Source organism: Ursus americanus, chromosome 22 (genome assembly GCF_024610735.1).
Source record: "Ursus americanus isolate L20-20 chromosome 22, mUrsAme1.1.p, whole genome shotgun sequence".
NCBI classification, from domain to species: Eukaryota; Metazoa; Chordata; class Mammalia; order Carnivora; family Ursidae; genus Ursus; species Ursus americanus.
In genome coordinates, this window is record NC_142148.1 from 7,828,162 (window position 1) to 7,847,950 (window position 19,789).

Here is a 19,789-nt window from a genome sequence, read left to right on the forward strand (position 1 = left end):
TTCTGTCTCTTGATTGTACCAATGTCAGTATCTTGGTTGTAATACTGTATTATATATCTGAAGAATATCACCATTGGGAGAAACTAGGTATGAGAGATCTCTCTGCATTATTTTTTACAACTGCATGTGACTGTACTATCATCTAAAATTTTTTTAAAATCATTTAAAAAATGAGACAGTGGTTTCTTAATCTTTTGGAAGTTGTAGGGCATGGGAGGTGAGAGGCCTGGGGGGGGCAGGGCAGTCCGGACCTCCATAAGAATCTGATAAAAGCTATAAAGCATCATCCCAGAAAGGTCACCTGCGTTCTAGAGCCTACTTAAAGGACTCCACTCAAGAACATAATACACACAAGCTAACATTTATGTTCTCTGGGAACCAGGGTGTAAAGAGAGACTTAGAACACTAGCAAAATAAAGACAGCCCCACAACTGCTTGGCAAAGATCAGCTTCCAGATACTTATTCAAAATTCAGCCATCTGCATCCTAGAAAGAAGTTATTTTAAAACTTCAACATTCACACATATCTGTGGCATTTCTAAACTCACAATTTCATGTTGAATTTCAAAGGAACAAGGGTTGCAGGAGGGAGGCATCATAATCTCTTCCTCGCTTAGAATCTCCAAAGGCTTAATTTCCACCCAACCAGAATCAAATTCCTGGGGTTAAGAGGAAAATCAAATTTGACCTTCCTCATTTCACAAAAACGGAACAGGGAGATTTCTGCAGAGATCTTTGCACTTCAATATCTGATCTGTTACTCAGACTAATTCATCCTTAAGTATAGAGAATATATTAATCTCATGTTAACAATACAAGTCCAACAACAAAGTGTCAATCCCTTGAGGACAGTGACTGGACCTGTCTTATTTAAGGTGGTTTACCCTGATCTTACAGTAATATGCACTCAAAAAATATTTGATGAATGATAAACCAACGGAGATCAAATACAGCCCAAGTGAAAACCAAACTCTTAAAATACCCAAGATAATGATTGCTCATAAAAGTTACAAAGCTGCTTGAGAAATAAATATTTCTAGTCAATGAATGATTACGACTAAGAAAATACATTGGCAGATGTGGGGAAAATCATCCCATCAGTAATTTGGTTTATGTCTACATACAAAGTCACTAAATTGGCCGTTCTTGGCTTAAGTCAGTTTTGGGGGAGGCTGATGAAAGGCTGGGCTTTACGCACAGTTAATCATAACATCCACACAGACCATCAAATAAAGATGACTAAAATACCAGCTGAAAAGCACTTCTGACACGGAAACTGGAGAAGTCGATTCATGTGGGGCCAAGACGCTGAGTGGTCTTGACATAGGCATGTGTATTCAGTCTGCGTGACCCTGAATTTCACCACTGCAAAGTTATCTCCAAACCCTCTTTCTCTTGAGGAAGGAAACAGTGCTCCATATATCTTACTGGATGGTTGAATTTTGATGTTATGACTATAACTTTGTCGAGGTACCATAAAAACAGTGGATCTTCTATGGATCCCAAAACCCTAAAGGGAGTGTTATAGTTGCTTTGGCAAACTGGGTTAGGTCAAACGGGGAAACAAAGGAGTGAGAAAATATTTCTGCCTAAAAACTAACCAATTCTTCAAATCCATTCTCTACAACCCAAGAGAAAGACCCCCAAATTAACAGAAATTCCTCCTAATCTGATGAGCTCCTTCAAGCTGAAGTTTCATGGAGATAAGTTTCTCGTCTCTGATTATCTTTGCCATTTATCCAAGGACCATGAAAAATCTTACAAAGGCAAATATTCCTTCTATACCTAGCATCATTGCCAATCAACATTTGTGCTTATACAATAATTATTGCATGTGTATTAAGTTTGTTTTCCTAACTAAACAGCAAGTTCTTTGAGGACGAGAGTTATTGCAGTAGAAGCAGTAAACATAGTAACCACCTAAGCATCCTCATCCCTAACAGCCGTGGTAGTGAGAAAGGGCAGTAATAAACATTAATTAGGTCTCCATGCGTCAAGCATTGTGTGGATCCCTTTACGAGGATCATCTATTAGGTAGGTACTACGGTCTCCTTATTTTTACAGAAGACTGACGCTTACAAATGTTAAGGAACTCACCAAAAAGCCACATAACCAGGTGCTGACCCGGGATTTCGACAGTCTCATGTCAGAGCATATGCTCTTAAACCAGTTCGCATTTGTTCGCTCAAGAAATCTTCATCAAGAAGACTGTCGATGGGGGCGCCTGGGTGGCACAGCGGTTAAGCGCCTGCCTTCGGCTCAGGGCGTGATCCTGGCGTTATGGGATCGAGCCCCATGTTAGGCTCCTCTGCTCTGAGCCTGCTTCTTCCTCTCCCACTCCCCCTGCTTGTGTTCCCTCTCTCGCTGGCTGTCTCTATCTCTGTTGAATAAATAAATAAAATCTTTTAAAAAATAAATAAATAAATAAATAAATTAATTAATTAATTAAATTAAATAAAAGAAGACTGTCGATGAAGTGCTGGGTACTATTCCAGCACTGGGGTTCAGCTATAATTAAAAGATAGAGAAGTCACAGCCCCCATGGAGCCTCATGTGCTATTTGGGGGATACAGGCGATCAACATGTAAAATAAACAGACCAGTACGTGAGGGGATGGTAAGTCTAGAGAGAAGAAATGGAAAGGATATGGGGGAGGGGAAATGTAAGAAGATATGGGGGAGGAGGAGAAATAAAATTAAGTATCTGGAAGGCCTCAGGGAGCAAGTGGCATTTGAGGAAAGACTGAAGAAGATGAGGGAGCCAGCTGGGAAGACATACCTGGGGGAACAGCATTGCAACCAGAGGGAAGAGCAACAGAAAAGGTTCTGCATCAGCCTAGGGCCTCTGCGCCCATCTAAGGCTTTTCCCGTGAATTGCATGGAAAGGCATTTGTGGTTTGAGGAAGGGGGGACAAATTAGGAGATTTTTATAATATCACAGGGAGGAGATGATGGGGACTTGGACCGGGATGGTAGTGGCAGATAGTATGAGAGACAGATTATAGATATATTTCACATATAGAGCCCACAGATCTCGTGATGGACTCGTTGTGGGGAGAGAGATTAGAACAGACAGAAATGCAACAGAGGTTTGTTTGCTATTTGCTTGCTTGCCTGATTAATTTTTACCAGGGCAACTAAAATGTTGGGACCTCTAGTGGCTGAGATGCAGACTCCAAGAGAAACTGGTTTGGAGGAAACAATCAAGGGTTTGAATGCATTAAGTTTGAAACTCTTAAATGTCCAGGTGGGGACGCAGGCTAGACAGAAGAGGCCCTTGGTGTACAAGAGCATCGAGATGTGTGATTTAAAAGGCGAGAAATCAAGAGACTGCATGTAGATGAAGTGAATACGTCTGAATTTAAACTCGGAGGCATGCAGGGCAATTATTGATTGGAAATTCTCTCCATTGCAAAGGAAGAAACAAACTAAGGACAGTTATATGACACCGTCTAAGCCATACGCTCAGTCAGTCGGGTTAATGATGTGCAAATTGCGTGATTCACCATCCCTCGAAGAATACATTTTTAGTGCCTTTTGTGGATTAGCCAGATAATTGTAGACAACTGCTCCCTTTCCTCCCTCCCAGAGCCCCCCAAATTGGGGCACAGACATTCCTGAACAAACACTGTACCCGGGACAGAGCTTGAGACCTCCATAAACCAATGGAGCTTAAGCTGGAGAATGCAGATGTTAAAGATACTGAGACTTTTAAGTTAAAGGAGTTGAATTTCATTAAGACTTTTGATGTTTAGAGAAAAAAAGTAAGCCTATGTGTAAAATGATTGCTTAATCACTTAAACTATATAGGATCTCAACTAAAAGTGGTCATTTATCTTTGATTCATGTGAATAGAGATAGTCTTAAAATGTCTAGTGTCCCACTGTAAAATCACTTAAATTATAGAATTTGTAAAAAAAAAAAAAAAAAAAAAACTTCATTCAATGAAAACATCTAGATCTGAAAAACCACTTATGCCATTGGACACTTCTGGACAGAAAGATATCTATAATCCCCGTATCCTTCCACCAATAGTGACTGACCTTTGATTATACCAAATAATACAATCAGAATCAATGCTATGCTTTCATTACATCTTCACAGATATTATCTTAGTCAATACTTCCAACATCATGAAATAGTGTTCATTCTACAGATTAGGAAACTGAGGCCAAGAGAGGTCAAGGTCATGGAGCTAATGAGTAATAGAAGCAGAAATGGCTCTTTCCTCCTTTTCCAAATCTAAGGGAGCATTCCTTGGCCCAACAGCTGCTTACCATGAAATGTTGTTTTCTTGTTTAATTATAAACCCTCCCAAACATGGTTCTAATCCACAGACATTTGTCTGGATTCCATTAATAAAACGACTATGTCATATTAGTTCCTCCAGACGCCTATGAACTGCAAAGTCACACATGACCCTGTAGTTCGACGTGCACGTTTGAGTGCCTACTTTGAACAGAAGTGATGCCCCAGCCCTGGCTGAGACTTTCACAAGGCACATGCTGTTCTAGGCTCTATGCAGCCTGGATTAATACCACTGACATTTCTTACTCTGGACAGAGGGTCTATACTATTCCCTGAAGCCTTCTTCCCCATTACTTGGGACCTCCATGAAAACTTCAGTTTGCAGTCTTTTCTGACAACTATGTAATCAACCTCTTTCGTTTATATAAATCAATTACATCATAAGGAGACTTTTTAAAAACTAACTGGTGATAAAAACCAGTATTAATAAATAAGACCAGATTTCACTGATTATGTCTTTGACCTTTCTCTCCATGAGCAATAACCATCATTCTATGGATATTCTAAAATCCACTTGAGTAGTAACGCAGGCAAGATAAATAAATCCTGAGAAAGTCGACTGCTCACTGGCATCCAATATACAATATGTACAATATAAAATGAATACAAACTAAACTATATTTCCTTTCCTTCTGCCTCAAATATCTGTCTGTAAACACTGGCACACATATAGGACCATGTTATGTCAGCTGTAATAATACAGAAAAATAATCTCAATTACCATAAACTAGAAAGTTATGGTAACTAGTCTTTCAAATAAATCACCACGTGTCACAATTTGGCATACACTCTGATCCTTATGAATAATTCACGTTTTATGCATTAATAATGCATGTCTTCTTCCTATTGGAATGCTCTCTAACACAGACTGGATGTCTCTTATCAATTTCCTCATTGACATTATGGAATAAATCTAAAATTAGAATGGTGTTTTTAATGCTCCCTTTAAAACTGTAACAACTCAGCTGGACCCTAAGGTTATCAAAAACATAAAGCTCCTATTATTTTTTGCCCTTTGCACGGGAGTCACCAGGTTTTAAGTACCCTAACAATAGTTGCTCCTGCTGATGAGAATATGTGCATGGCAGAAGAGATCAAAGAAACTTGCACAGGGCCGATAGGGATTGGTTAGTTCTGTTACATGTCTTCCTAATTATATATGTATATATTCACAACAACATGGGACATAATTGCTAAAACACGGTAGCCAGCAGGGAAAGAAAGCAAGCAAGCAAGCAAAGGGTCAAAACAAATCAAGCAAGAGTTTCTAACAATTACAGATGTTTCCTCTCATCCTCCCTAGCTGGTAACCAGTGTGAAATTTTCAGCAAAATTATCTAGCACATAAAAAAGTACAAAGACCAAGGAAGAGAAAGGTGCCAATGACATGTATTTGTGGGGAAAGACATTCAGTTTATCACTGTAACTATACTCCCAGTGTGGTCATTGCATATCATTGCTGATATTATTTCAGACATTATTAATGTAAACTTTCTGCTCCCCAACCCCGACACCCAAACACACCCAATGAACAAAAACAGCAACAATATCTGACACAAGGCAAAGAGAAATGACATAGGTTGGAGTGGGGGGAGGGGGAATCATTCCAGCATCCTCCCCCTCTCTGGAGAATTCCTTCACCATCACTCAATCTCAAAGAAAAGAAGAATGAGTTCTCTCTGAAGTCCTATCAATGAAGAGCAAAGGGAAAGGGGGCAAAAGAGAGGGAGTTTTAAGAGAGGAGCCATCCCTATGCCAACATCTGTCCCCTACAAGCACCCTCTGAGTCATTCATTCTTTCTTGTGGTTCACATTGAGGGAGCACCTGCTCTAGGCCAGGTATTATGTTCTACCCTAAATAATCTTCCAGTGGGCTTCCAATGTGTATTCCAGCAACAGAAATCCACCACCCCAGATAAGGACCAGAGAAAATTCAGATTCGGGTACACACCCGAAGTTGGCCTGGCCAAAGGCCAGCCCACACCGCCTTGGCCAACACCTGAGACAGAGGTGGGTCATTGTCCAGAATTCGACGCCGGAAGAGACTTTTCCCTTGGCAGCAATTTCTCCCTGGGGTCAGAGGGTTACTGACCTTATTCACACCGAGAGCGTCTGCCCTCTTTCTCAGCCAGCCTCCCGTCCTCTGGAAAAGTTAAGTTGGCGGCGAGTGGGAAGAGGGGCACTGGGGGCATCCGGCAAGCTCAGCACCCCCAGCCGGCTTTCTCAGCTCCAACTCCCTTGGCTACCGAATAATATTTATTTCCAGCCGATGGGCTCCAGTGGCTACCGAAGCCCAACACGCGGCCACCATCAGAAAGCCAAGTCATCCGAGAGATAAAGATAGATCCATTACATACCTAGACCCGGCCTTACAGGGGCAACCGCAGGCGATGTGGATTTAGGCTGAGAAAGCCACAGCGCAATTCACCAGCGCGCGGCCGGGGAATCTCCTGCCAGCCTCCAGGGATGCTGGTCAAGGATGAAGACAATTGAACGCACGAACAGGAAAAAAAAATAGAATCGATACTTACCCCTAGGCGTCTGCTCCGGATCCTCACGTACCCTTGCTTCACTATGTCATTAAAATTGGAAGCCATCCCGGACGGCCAGTGACCCCCCTCACCCAAGCGCCCGCACCCGAAGTGGCTTTGGGGCGGGTTAAGGGCAGGGTCAGGAGAAGACGTGGGGGGAGAAAGTTGAAACGGCGAAGCTGCTTCGGCTGCGGCTCGGCGAGGCTTTAGAAGGCGCACATCACTTTGTCTGTCCCCCAAAGCCTGAAAGTGGGCGGCCGGCTCGCAGCCACTTTGGGGGAGCGCGGAGAGCGCAGCGCAGCGCCGCGAGGCAAGGCTGGAGCGCCGCCGTCAGCTGACTCATCTGCCAGCCTGCCAGGAGGAGGAGCGGCGGCTGCTCAGGGCTCCAGCCCTGCCTCTTCCCGGGGCGCAGGAGGAGCGGGGGAGGGGGAGGAGGAGGGGAAGGAGGAGGAGGAGGAGGGGCGGGAGGAAGGGAAGGAGGAGGAGGAGGTAGAAGGAAGAGAAGGAAGACCGCGGAGGGGTGGGCCCCACGGGCCCCACCCCCAGGAGGAGGAGCCGCGCGGGTCCCCGCGCCGGGCGGCGGCCACCCGCAGGCAGACACCCTTGAAAGCGCTCGCACCCCTCCCCTTCTCTCCCGCCCACCTTGCCCGACCCGCTTCCCCTTCCGATCCCTCCCCTCCTCCAGGACCCCGAGCGCGCCCCAGCCCGCCCCCGCACCTCGCTGACAGCCTGCCGAGATAACGCGCCCTCTCTTCTCGCTCCGGTGGCTGATTTTAGGAGGAGAGGAAATTTCACTTTTTTCACAGCCACCGCCTTACCCCGCCTCTCCCTTCAGCCCCATCTCTTTCCCGAGAAGGGCTGATTTTTACCTCTGTTGTGCGGGTGTCTGAAGAGGCGGTGTTGCCATGGTTTGCCTTGACCTTGGCATAGGAGGGGAGGGATATTGCCCTGGCTTAAGCTACATAAGAGCTTCCTCCGGTTTCCTTGGCATCCTGGACCCAGCCCTCGGTGATACCATTTGCTGCATTTTCCTTGTTTAAGCCTGTCTTTCCCGCCCGAATGTAAGTTTCCCAGGGACTAACTGTTGGCCTCATTAATATGTGTACCCCCAAAACCTAGTCCAGAGCAGATGCTTGATAAATTCTTGGTGCCTGGCAAGGCTCTAAGCCGCATGCACGGATTAATTCACTTAAACTCCCCTGTACATATGAGATACGTCCTCCCTTATGTAAATACCAGGCCCATACTTAAGCCCCAGTAGCCTGGCAATGGAGCTCACCCTCAGAACCATTAAGGGATGCTGCCTATACAAAATGATTAAAAGGCAAGCAGATTTTGCACCCACTCTCCCTGACTGCACTACTCTCCTGAAGCATGCTTGAGCTGATACCCACTGACATTTATTGGGCACCAGGCTGCTAGACATGGTACTAATCCTGTTAAAGGAATAATGAGATCTGTACTACCATGCATATTTAATAATGAGATAGGTACTATCGCACACATGGAAACTGAAGCTCCAGCAAAGTGAGACTTGCCCCAGGTCCCACAGGACAGGGACCAAAGGGAGATGTGCCTGATGCCACCTTTGCTGGTAAACACTGTCCTACAGCCCTCCTGAAGACCAGATGTCATGAGGGAGGGAGTGTCCATCCTTTCCAAGGAATTTCTTTCTAATCATTTGTCCTATCCACAAAGGCACAAAGACAGCATCAGAAATGGACAGTTCTTGTTCACAGGAGGTGACAAACCAAGACTGGATGACCTGTGGTCAGAGCTATGGAGAAGAAAGTTCATTTACTGAGTGGACTATTTGACCTGATGAGATTTGAAGATCTTTCAACTCTAAGATTATATAAATCTTTCCTTTCTTGCAGAAACACTAGCTTTTAGTCACTTTGTCAGATAAAGAAGAGAATCACCCAAGAATGTGTCCTAGGAGGACCAAGGCTAAGTTGGGACAATCAGAAGGCAAATATTCTGGGAGAAGAATCTACCTAGTAAATCATTAGCTCTATCATTGTGTTGCCATTTGATATAAATAATGTTTTAAGCTTAAATCTCTCACCAAAGAAAGATGAAATGATAAAATCATTTGGTGAGTTCTTTTTGAAGGCTTAGAACTTAAAAAATACTGTGGTTGTCACGTAGTAGACACGTTCATGGAAGGCATTTGTCCAACACATCTCTGTAGACCAAATCAACAGTATCATAGAAACAAAGAATGAAGGCATTGAGGCATAAGGACCTAGAGGTGAATGGCTCAAGATAAAAGAAGTAATTACTGATCACCCCATGGTAAGTAATGTTCAGTAGAATCCACATCCATAAATAATTAAGCCAGATGTGAGAAAACTAGAATCAAACTAGAAAATACCAAACTAGTTGTGAAGAGACAAGTGATTTTTGTGAACTGCAAGACCGAACCGGTATATGGTTTTATTTGTTTGTTTGTTTGTTTTTGGTTAAATCGAACTGTTAAATGTGGAAAATACACAGACCATACTCTTCACAGGATGGACAGCCACTTGCACTTGTCCAAAACATGTAATACACAACCACGGCAGAAGAGGAAAAGAGGAATTCAGAGATATACAATGTAAATAGTGCTTATAGAGTTGTGCGGTACACAACTTACACAACTATCCACTGCCAAACGGACATATAGTCACACCCAAGTTAGTTTCACTGGGGATAAGTGTGACACACACACCCAAAAATCGTTATTTGGGGCATGTGGGTGGCTCCGTTGGTTAAGCATCCTACTCTTGATTTTTGGCTCATGTTGTAATCTTGGGGTCCTGAGATGAAGCCCCACATAGGCTCGGCACTTGGTGCAGGGTCTGCTTGTCTCCCTCTCCCTCTGCCCCTCCCCCTGCTCTCTCTTTCTCTCTCTCTAAAATAAATAAATAATTTGAAAAATCATTATTTCAATCCCCTTTTTTAACTCGATTTCCAACACTTGAAGCTGCTTATTTGTAGCATCCATTTCTGTTTGTTTCCTCAGCATCCAAACTCCGTTCTGCCAACAGTGGTCATCGTATTCAGTTTGAGTATACTTAATCCCCTGCTCCCGGTCTAAGCTGGGGGAATAAGAGTTGATTGCATTAAAATGAAATAAGTGTGGGATCAAAATGAATTACATATAGTAGTATTTTTCTCTTTCTTGTTGATAACAAAACTGTGTCACGAATTGAAATAAATTTTATAACCATCACATTGCAGAGCCAGAAATTAATCCATAGGTCCCCTACTCCAGCATATTCAAAGTGGAAACCCACTCTAGGTGAAACATGAATGACTCATGCCATTCCCTCCGTACTCCATTCAGCCAATTATCATCATCATTATTATTATAAAGCTCTTCAGGACAGAAAATTATGTGCGAAACCCAAAGGCTTCTGCACTTTTCCAGAGTAGGTGATGGGTTCCCACGCTTCGCCCAAGGAGGCTGTACTTTCACCAAGTACCACAAAGTACCAAGGCAGAGGCTGAAATGGCACTTGTCCAATATCTTTACCAAAAATAGCTTGAGCTTTGGCCCTGCTGCCTGCTGCTCTCAGTGGGAGAGTCCAGAAACAGGCAGCCTTTCCTCCGGCAGGTGCGACAGTGCCAATGAAAATGATTCGGCTATCACTAAGGAGAGAGGTTGTTTGCTGGATGGCCAGGTCCCCGTCCACCAGTCCTTCCCCACCTAAAGAAGGATCACTTGGAAGATGACACTGAAATCAGGTGAGAGAAAACCTGGAAGCAGACCTACTTGTCATTCATTGCTTCCTTGCTTCTGTCCTGCCTTCAGCAAATATTGACTGAGCACCCAGTATGGGTGGAGACTGTCCACAATAAGCTTTCACTCACACACACTCACACTCACACACACACACACACACACACACGCACACGCACATGCACGCAAACAAAATCCTTGTCCCCATGGAGTCTACACCCCAGTAGGAGGAAAAAAACAAACAGATAAACGGTTTAAATAACTATAAATGACAGTTTAAAGAAAAGAAGTGGTGTGTTATGTGGGGGGTAATAAGCAGCCTTACTTTCATTAAGAAAGAGTCAGGGAAGACTTCTCTGAGGAGGTGACATTTAAGTTAAGACAGGAAAGATGGGAAGAAGCTATGGGAAACGTTGGGGAGGTACATTCCGGCTAGAGCGAAGAGCACTTGAGAAAGCCAAATGCAGGAAAGCGTTCTATATATATTAAAGATGTATTTATTTATTGTATTTTAGAGAGGGGGTGGGGGAGAGGAATAGGGAGAGAATCTCGAGCAGACTGCATGACACAGGACTCAATCTCAAGACCCTGTCATCATGACCCGAGCCAAAACCAAGAGTGACATGCTCCACCGACTGGGCCACCCAGGTGCCCCAGGAAAGTTATATTTTTAAAATATATTCTGTCTAATGAATAAAGAATAGATTAGAAGGGACCAGACTGGAAGTGGTAAGACCATATAAAGAAATCCACTTCTAAAGACCTGTACCCAAAATCCTTAAGAGAAATGAAGCTTCCACTGAGAATGTAAATTTATATCAATTGATCCAACTGTCTTGAAGCATAAGTGATATCTATAAAATCTTTTGTAAAACTTTTAAAATTGCTTATCCAGTTTGGAAATGTATCCAAAGGCACAAAGATTTAGTTACAAGAATATTCACGCCAGCATTATTTATGATGATATGTATAATTACCTTCATATTATATATATATGTATATATATACATATATGTATCTTAATATAATATATATACATCTAAACATATATTTTACATGGAAGTGGGTACACACATGTAACTAAATTTCTGAGGGAACTGGGATCAATTGAGTATAATCTTTTCCCATTAAACAATGCTTATTGAAAAGTTATTTTTCTAAACCTGAATGAAATCTCCAGAAGGTCTCTGGCTTTTTTGGCTACTACTAGGTAATAAAGAGTCATCTCAGCCTACTAGCTGTATAACATTGAATATCATTCAATTTCAGGTTTTATCTCTTACCCCAGTTCCTGAACTGGGAGTGTGGGGGTTGGAGATGGCTTCTTCACTGGTTTTCTGCTCTGCCTCCTCTTCTGTGTAGTAACTACAGGCTTCTGGCTTCCACGGGATTGGAGCTCAGGGGGGAAAGGAAAGGAAAGTACTATTTGCTCCAAGTCTTGCCTTGGAGTCGATGCCCTCTGGGCAACAGGTATATAATGTTTGCTCTTTCTCTCAAGGAGCGTTGTGAGTTCCTTAAAGATGCACCTGTTATTCACCTGTTATGAGCTCTATCTCCAATGCCCTTCTTAGTCTGGCTGTTTTTACTCCTGTGAATACCCCAGGGTCTCAAGCTCCAGGGCTGTGTTGGGTTTTTGCCCTTCCAGTTGGTTCTCTTGGTGGATCTATTCTAAGACAAGCCCTACCTGGCCAGAGGAAAAACTCATGCAGTATTGTCCATGTCAGTGAATGGTCAGCTCACTCCCAGGGCAGCCACTGCTCTTAGGTCTGCCTCAAGTCAGGTCAACCGGTTGACCCTAGGCCTCCACCTTTAGAATATTAAGGAGTGGGTCTACCACCAGTCCTTGTGTCCTCTACGCTTGTGGGGACTCATGTCTAGCCTCCTGGGTGATTCTCTTGAAAATCACTCCCCTGTTATAAAGTAAGGATCTTCTCTCCGTGTCTCACAGGAGGAGAAACCAACTCTCTGCCTAAGAACCTTCCTTCTTTAATCGCTTGAATTGCAATGTCTTATTTAGGCTGGAGGGACACAGTCAACGAATGCAGACAAAATCAGGGAGCTGCAATAGGAAGGAGAAGGAGCTCTGGCCTGAGTGGGGGTAGAGAGGATGGGGGGGAGAAGGACAACATGTTCAAGTGTCCCAAACAAAAGAACGTATAGAATGTATAGAGCATCTCACAGAAGGTGGTCAGGGCAACTGGAATCTGGAGAATGACAAGTGGGGATTGGGGGATGAGCCCTGGAGGATAAGAGGTTTCTCAGTGGATTATAGATGATCTATGAGGTAGGGCCTGGTTTTCAAAAAATGAGGTTTGTTTTTTTTTAAACTAAGGTTGTATATATCTACACTAAAATAGTAGTCATAATTATTTGATGTGGGGAGTATTGGAGATGTCAACTTTCTCCTGTGTGCTTTAAAAAAAAAAAATCCTAAATGCAATTTTTAAAAGTAGGATGACTATATCTTTCTACACTTCACATCTTGAGTTTTATAACCAAGGACACAAAAGCAAACCTAAACTTCTAGTGAGCTTGATTTGGAATACAAAAAAAGGAGTCTTGTGATCATTAGGCTCTCCCAGATATTCGAGTTTCTTTTCTGATGAGAAGAGCCCTCCCCTCTGTAGGTCAGTGCCGAGCCAACCCAGGAAGATCTAGGCCAACACATGAGAAAAAGACCAAGAGAAGTAAGTAGACGACAAAGACACTTGGCATTTACAGGGGCCCTTTTCAAAATGAAGCTTGTATCCAGGGTTGTCGCAAGAAGATTAGAAGGCCAGTGCCCCAGAGGTCTTCTCAGGACTGTTCCCCTGGTTCACGGACTGACTTTGGGCAAGCCATTCATTTCTCCTGCCTCATAACCTGATCTGGAAAACAGAGATAAATGGGACCAGCCTCGTTGGTATGGTCTGTTGGAAGTCTCTGGATAAAACGTGTGAAGAGGGCAACGTCTTATGTTCAAAATGCTTTGCAAATGTTAATTAATCCTCACAGCACCCTCCAAGCCCTGTCATATTATCCACATTTCACAGCGGAGGGACCTGAAGCACAAAGCCTGAATGACTCGTCCAAAGACACAGATGAAGCCTGCGTCAGAATGAGGATCAGCCAGGGACAGTGGTGGCGTCCAAAGAGGCATCATTTTCCCTTCACTCATGAAATACAATTCAATGAATTGTGTCTGGAATGTTTTTATTTTGAAAACATACTTTCCGTGTCAATGAATTATAAAGCGAGGGGAAAAAAACCAGGCACATGGACCAAAAAATATGACAGACAGATCCATTGGCAATGTTAGGGACTCCTTTCTCTGGCTGGTGACTGTAAGAGCTGCACACATCAATTCGACTTTTGTCTCATTGGCCACAGCTGAGTCACACGCCCTCAGCTTCACAAAGAGATGGGGAAGTGGGAAAATGGAGGCTGTACTCCAGGCAGCCGTGAGCCAGGCTAAGTGCGGGAGTCTACAGCAAGGGCAGAGGGCTGCTGGCTTGAGGACTGGATCAGAGAAAAAAACCTGAGGGCACGGAGTGCCCCGGAAGGAAGCTACGGGGGGTCACGAGTCATCCTAACTTCCTACTATCTTCACATGGCTAAAAACAAATCCACAGTCTCCCTGACATTATCCCCCGCTGGTATTTCCTATTTTGTCAGTTAGCATGTTTTTAGCTCAAAATAGCATAAAACTTAGCCACCAAAATCTCAGACCAAAGGCATTTATTGCTGTAGTTGATGAAATCTAAGACGCCATTAATTCCAAAGTGCTCTACCGCTTTATATGCCCTGGTAAGGAAGAAAAATTACTGCCAGCCTTGGTTTTCACGTCGATGACCAACCACAGAAACGTTTAATGGCTTTATTGAGGTATAATTGACACAGAGCAAACTGTGGATATGTGAAATGTGAAATTTCCTAAGTTCTGACATATGTGTGCACCGGTGAAGTCATCCCCATAATCAAGGCAATAAATATATCTTTCATCCCCCAAAGTATTCTCATGCCCTGGCTGTCTCCAGCCACCATGCTGCTGTGGGCTTTGGTGGGAATCATTCTGCAACATGTAAATGTATCACATCAACACTTGTACAACTTACATTTACTCAACATAATGTGTCAATTGTATCTCAATAAAGCTCGGGGAAAAAATCATATGTTTCTATACCTATTGTACTTGGACTTCCAGTTCCCCCTCCTCATTTCGTGGAGACCTGCACGGTTGATCTGTGTAGATATAGTTCATTAACCTGCTGAATCACATTCCATCATTTGACAATAATACATTTTATTTCTTCTTTCTCCACTGATGGACATCTAAATTATTTCCATTTTATCCCATTACAAGCAATAGGCATTAAATTGTTACGCCTAAAACACGAAAGAGGATCGTCACCATAATAATATCTTTCTTAAAAAAACCCCAAATCACTAACAATCACTGACACTCAATATCAAAATTCTTAAAAACTATAGCTGCTTGTGGGCTCTTTTTATGAAATCAAATACTCAACAGACCTTCTAAGGACCAAGTGCAATAAAAAAGTCTGTTTTGCAGAAGCTCTGCAGGGAGAATAAAAAACTAAACTAATATATTTTAAATATTTCTTTGATTTCCCTTGTAAGCTTCAAACTGTAACTCTTACATCAGTCCATTTAAATCACTGCAAACATATAACCACGACTGATAGAGGCAGGAACATGCAGGACATTGCATTTGTATTAGCTCGAAGAAGGGTTACGTCTGGCCTTCCTCTTGAAGTGACTTCAGCAAGATCATGTTCAGTGGGCACAGAGAACACCAGCCACACTCCTCCTTGCTCAACAAGGTCAAATGTGACCGTGAGTCCTCATGCACCTCGCTGACATCAGCTACCTCTTGCCCCTGCACGCCCCCCTCCCATCCACAAAGACCTTCTTTCTGTTCCTGAGACACACCGAACTCCTGCCTCTGCATCTTAGCATCCCCTTGTTCCTCTCTTTGCGAACTCTCGCTTCAGATGTTCACATGACTGTGTCACCTCTTCTGAGAAGCCTCTTGTGATTTCTGAATCCCAATTCGCACGCTCCTTCCAACCAAGTCACTTGCTCTCGTAAAACCCTTTTATTTTTTCAAAATACTTATGAAAAATTGAGATTCCCTTGTTTAATGGTATGTTAGCCTGTCTCCCGTCTGTTTCCCTCCCTCTATGAAACTAAGCGTGAGTAGGAACCTTTCTGACTTGTCCACTATGAGCCTCAATGCCTAGGGCAATGCCCAGCATTGATGAATGAATGAATGAATGAATGAATGAATGAATGAATGAATGAATGAGAGGGAGGGAGGGAGGAAGGAAGGAAGGAAGGAAGGAAGGAAGGAAGGAAGGAAGAAAAAGAAAAGAAAGAAAGAATTAAAGCAACACAAACAGTGTCTGCAGGCTATTATTTATCGTTACATGTGATATCATGACCTGAGATATTGAACAAATGGTAGAAACCTAAAACAATGTCTGCCTTGCCTTCACTGTGTCTCTTCCTCTGGTGTGAGCCATCTGTAGGGAAACGCACCTCCTCACTGCATTGGCTTCCATGAAGACAGCTAGTTAAACATCAGTGGATAGAACCCAAGATACACCTGTTCGTAGAGGCACTGTACACTAGATAAAGAAAGAAGTCCAAGCAAACAAACAAACACAACCAACAACTACGGTCATTAGAGTCAAACAGAGTTGGTTTGAATTCCCACCCCACTGCATACTCCGTCTCTGAACCGGTGTTTCCCCACCAGGACACCTTTGTCACCCAGGAGACATCTGTCTGGAGACACTTGGGTTGTGGGAACGGTGGGGGAGAGGAGCTACTTGCATCCAGTGGGTGAAGGCCGGGGATGAGGCTGAACGTGCTACGAAGCACAGGACAGCTCACAACGAAGAATCAGCCAGCCCCGAATGCCAACGGCACCGCAGTCGGGAAACCCTGCTCTAAACAAATTACTTAATCTCTCCTGTAGTTCATTTTTTCATCTGCAAATTGGGAATAAACAACATCAACCAGGTAGGATTACTATGGAGATTAGTAGACACGTGTTTAAGGCCCATGGCTGGAGCGTGATAAGTCAACGAGTAAACATTATGTGTATTACGCATCACATGCTATATTGTGTATCATTTCTCTTTATTAGTTACTAAAGCATGTGGCTTCTTCTATGGCTGGAGTTTTCCTTCTTCTCTTTGATCCTCAGTTCCTAACAGAGGGCCTGGCACTGAGCAGATGCTTACTTAATGTGGTCTTGATAAATTAAATTAAATGTTGAATTGCCTATCTTTAACTTTGCTCATCTTATACTTCGTCCCTTTCTCTCAAAATTAGTTTGCTCATTCCAATCAGTCCTGTCCCCTATATGATTAATGTTTTTATTATTTTCTCATGAATCATCTTGCTGGCCTCTTAAGTCAAAGATTAAATTATAGGATATGAAAGTTAATGATCTGGACCCTTCCCTGTCTTTGTCTGTCTTATAGATAAAGTGGATGCAGCACACTGGCCATCTTGCTATTTCTTGACAAGCCAAGCAGGTACTTGCCTCAGGGCCTTTGCACTTCTTCTGGTTAGAAGGCTCTTCTCTCTGGATATCAACATGAGATCTTAATGTTCCTTCTTTGGTGACAGTGGGGTTGAGCGTTATTGCAATTTTGTTAGTGTATTCTAGATAACAACTTTTCATCAGTTCTAAGTGTTACAAAAAACGTCTGGCCTGAGGTAGTCTTTTCTTTTTCTTTATGGTGTCTTTTAATGAAGAGAAGTTTTAATTTTTAATGGAGTTAAACTTCTTGATCATTTCTTTCACAGTCACTTTAGTGTCTTTTTAAATAAACGTTTCAGCGTCCTAAAGTCATAAAATATTTTACAATATGTTTTTCCACCAGCTTGAAAGTGTTGCTTTCACATTTAAGTCTTTAACTCACTGTGAACGACTATGCCGCGGAAGACTGGAATCCAATTCATTTATTTCCACGTGAGCTCCCCGGCAGTAGGCCTCTTCCCACATCAATCTATGGTGTCACACCTGTCATAGATTCAGTTTCCCTATGTGGGTCAGCCTCTGGATCTTCAATTAGACGCTTGTCCCAATGCCCACTCCTTGTGATCATAGCTGCATATCCATTTTCTTTCCTCATCTAAAAGTGCTCCTCCTTTTTGGGGGTTTTTTGTTTATTTTTTTTTTCAGGATCCTCTCCTTTTGCCTTAAATGCTGATGTTCTTTGGGATTCAGGGGACCTCTCTCTTATTTTCTCATCCTACACAAATTCTTTAGGATCTCGTTGCCCTATGTTTCCCAAATACATGTCTGAACTATGACCTCTCTCCCAAGTTCTGTAATTGTATGTACAAGAATAATAACCCACACACGCTGAGTACAGACCAGGAGCGTAGCAATGACTATCCAGGAGCTTACGATGCATCCGTTCACGGAATCCAGCAGCAACCTAGTGTGGTAGTGACTACTGTCATGACGCAGTCACCAGTGAGAGAGCTGTGGTCCGCGGGTTAAGAGACTTGCTCACAGTCTCAGCGCCAGTGAGTGGGGGAAGGCAGGCAGGGAACACCGTGGACAGAGCAGAGCACACACTCAGCCAGTCTGTTCTACTGCTTATTAGGGAGTTCTAGGTCAATGTCCCCAGCATATGTCAAACTCAGGTGTCCCAACCTAAGCTATTGTTAGTGGGAGTTTTTCAACGTCCTGCGAGGAACTGAGTGTGTGTATATGTGCACACACACGCATACACTCATACACATGATGCTTGTAGGAAAAAATTATTCAGATGTTTGCTTTTTATTTAATTTTGTTAATATTCAATTTTTTTTTGAAACTCACAAATTTAAAAAAACCTACTTGCTAAAAAAAAAAATGGGTGAAGGGTACAGGGGACCTCTCTGTACTATCCTTGCAACTTCCTGTAAATCCTTTAAGTATTTCAAAACAAAAGTGAAAGAAAAATCTAGTTTTTCCTTTTAACTTTAACTATAAAAGCTTAATATTGCGGGGGGCGCCTGGGTGTCTCAGTTGGTTAAGCGTCTGCCTTTGGCTCAAGTCATGATCCCAGCGTGCTGGGATAGAGCCCTGCATGGAGCTCCTTGCTCAGCAGAGAGCCTGCTTCTGCCTCTCCCTCTGCTGCTCCCCCTGCTTGTGCTCTCTCTCTCTCTTTCTCTTTGACAAATCAACAAAATCTTTATAAAAGATTAATATTGTGTTTACTGGTTTCACAGAATTTGACTTTCTTCTAAGGAGCCTTTGAATGATGTTTGATTTCTTTCTTTTTTTTTTTTTAAGAGACAGAGAACGTGGGTGAGTGTGTGCATACAAGTTGGGGGGAGGAGAGGGAGAGAGAGAATCTCACGCAGACTCCTCATCCAGCACGGAGCCCATCAAGGGGCTCAATCTCACAACCCTGAGATCATGACCTGAGCCGAAATCAGAACCAGACGCCTGAATGACTGAGCCACCCAGAGGCCCCTGGTTCATTTTCAAACTTAAATCCTTTTAAACATTTTAAACTGCATTTATGAATTTAATATATTTGATTTCTTTCTTAAGTACTTCCACTGTCTACCTTAACATGTAAAATATTCCCCAGTACAAATAATTTTTATGAATTTTAAATGGGTAAATACTGTGAGCCTAATATTTTCTTAAATATCTCAATGCAGAGTAAGATGTAGGTCTAAGTCTGAATCAATTCTTCATTTACACCTTTTTTTTTTTCCTGCGGAGTTATAAAACTTCCGCTTGAATAGACCTAAGTCTTCCAAATTCTATAAGTAAATTTTAAAAAACTAAATATGTGACAAATTTTAATAATGTACTTTGGCGAACAGGTACAGCTGCTCTGCAAAACGGTATGGAGGTTCCTCAAGAAGTTAAAAATAGAGCTACCCTATGACCCAGCAATTGCACTACAAGGTATTTACCCCAAAGATACAAACATAGTGATCTGAAGGGCGCCCTGCACCCCAATGTTTATAGCAGCAATGTCCACCATAGCCAAACTATGGAAAGAGCCAAGATGTCCATCGACCGATGAATGGATAAAGAAGTAGTTCACATATACAATGGAATATTATGCAGCCATCAGAAAGGATGAATATTCACCATTTACATTGATGTGGATGGAACTGGAGGCTATTGTGCTGAGTGAAATAAGTCAATCAGAGAAAGATGATTATCATATGATTTCACTCGTATGTGGAGT

General features: G+C 42.8%; 1 protein-coding gene across 1 annotated transcript in view; it reads right to left on the minus strand.

Annotated features, from left to right (window-relative positions):
• DOK5 (docking protein 5) overlaps window positions 1-7,263 on the minus strand; it is a 153,021-nt gene extending 145,758 nt beyond the window's left edge. The window contains exon 1 of the mRNA XM_045808441.2: window positions 6,839-7,263. Within this exon, the coding sequence (XP_045664397.2) occupies window positions 6,839-6,904 (66 nt within the window). The 5' untranslated portion in view covers window positions 6,905-7,263. The remainder of the gene's footprint in view (window positions 1-6,838) is intronic.
• Between the last annotated feature and the right edge of the window lie 12,526 nt (window positions 7,264-19,789).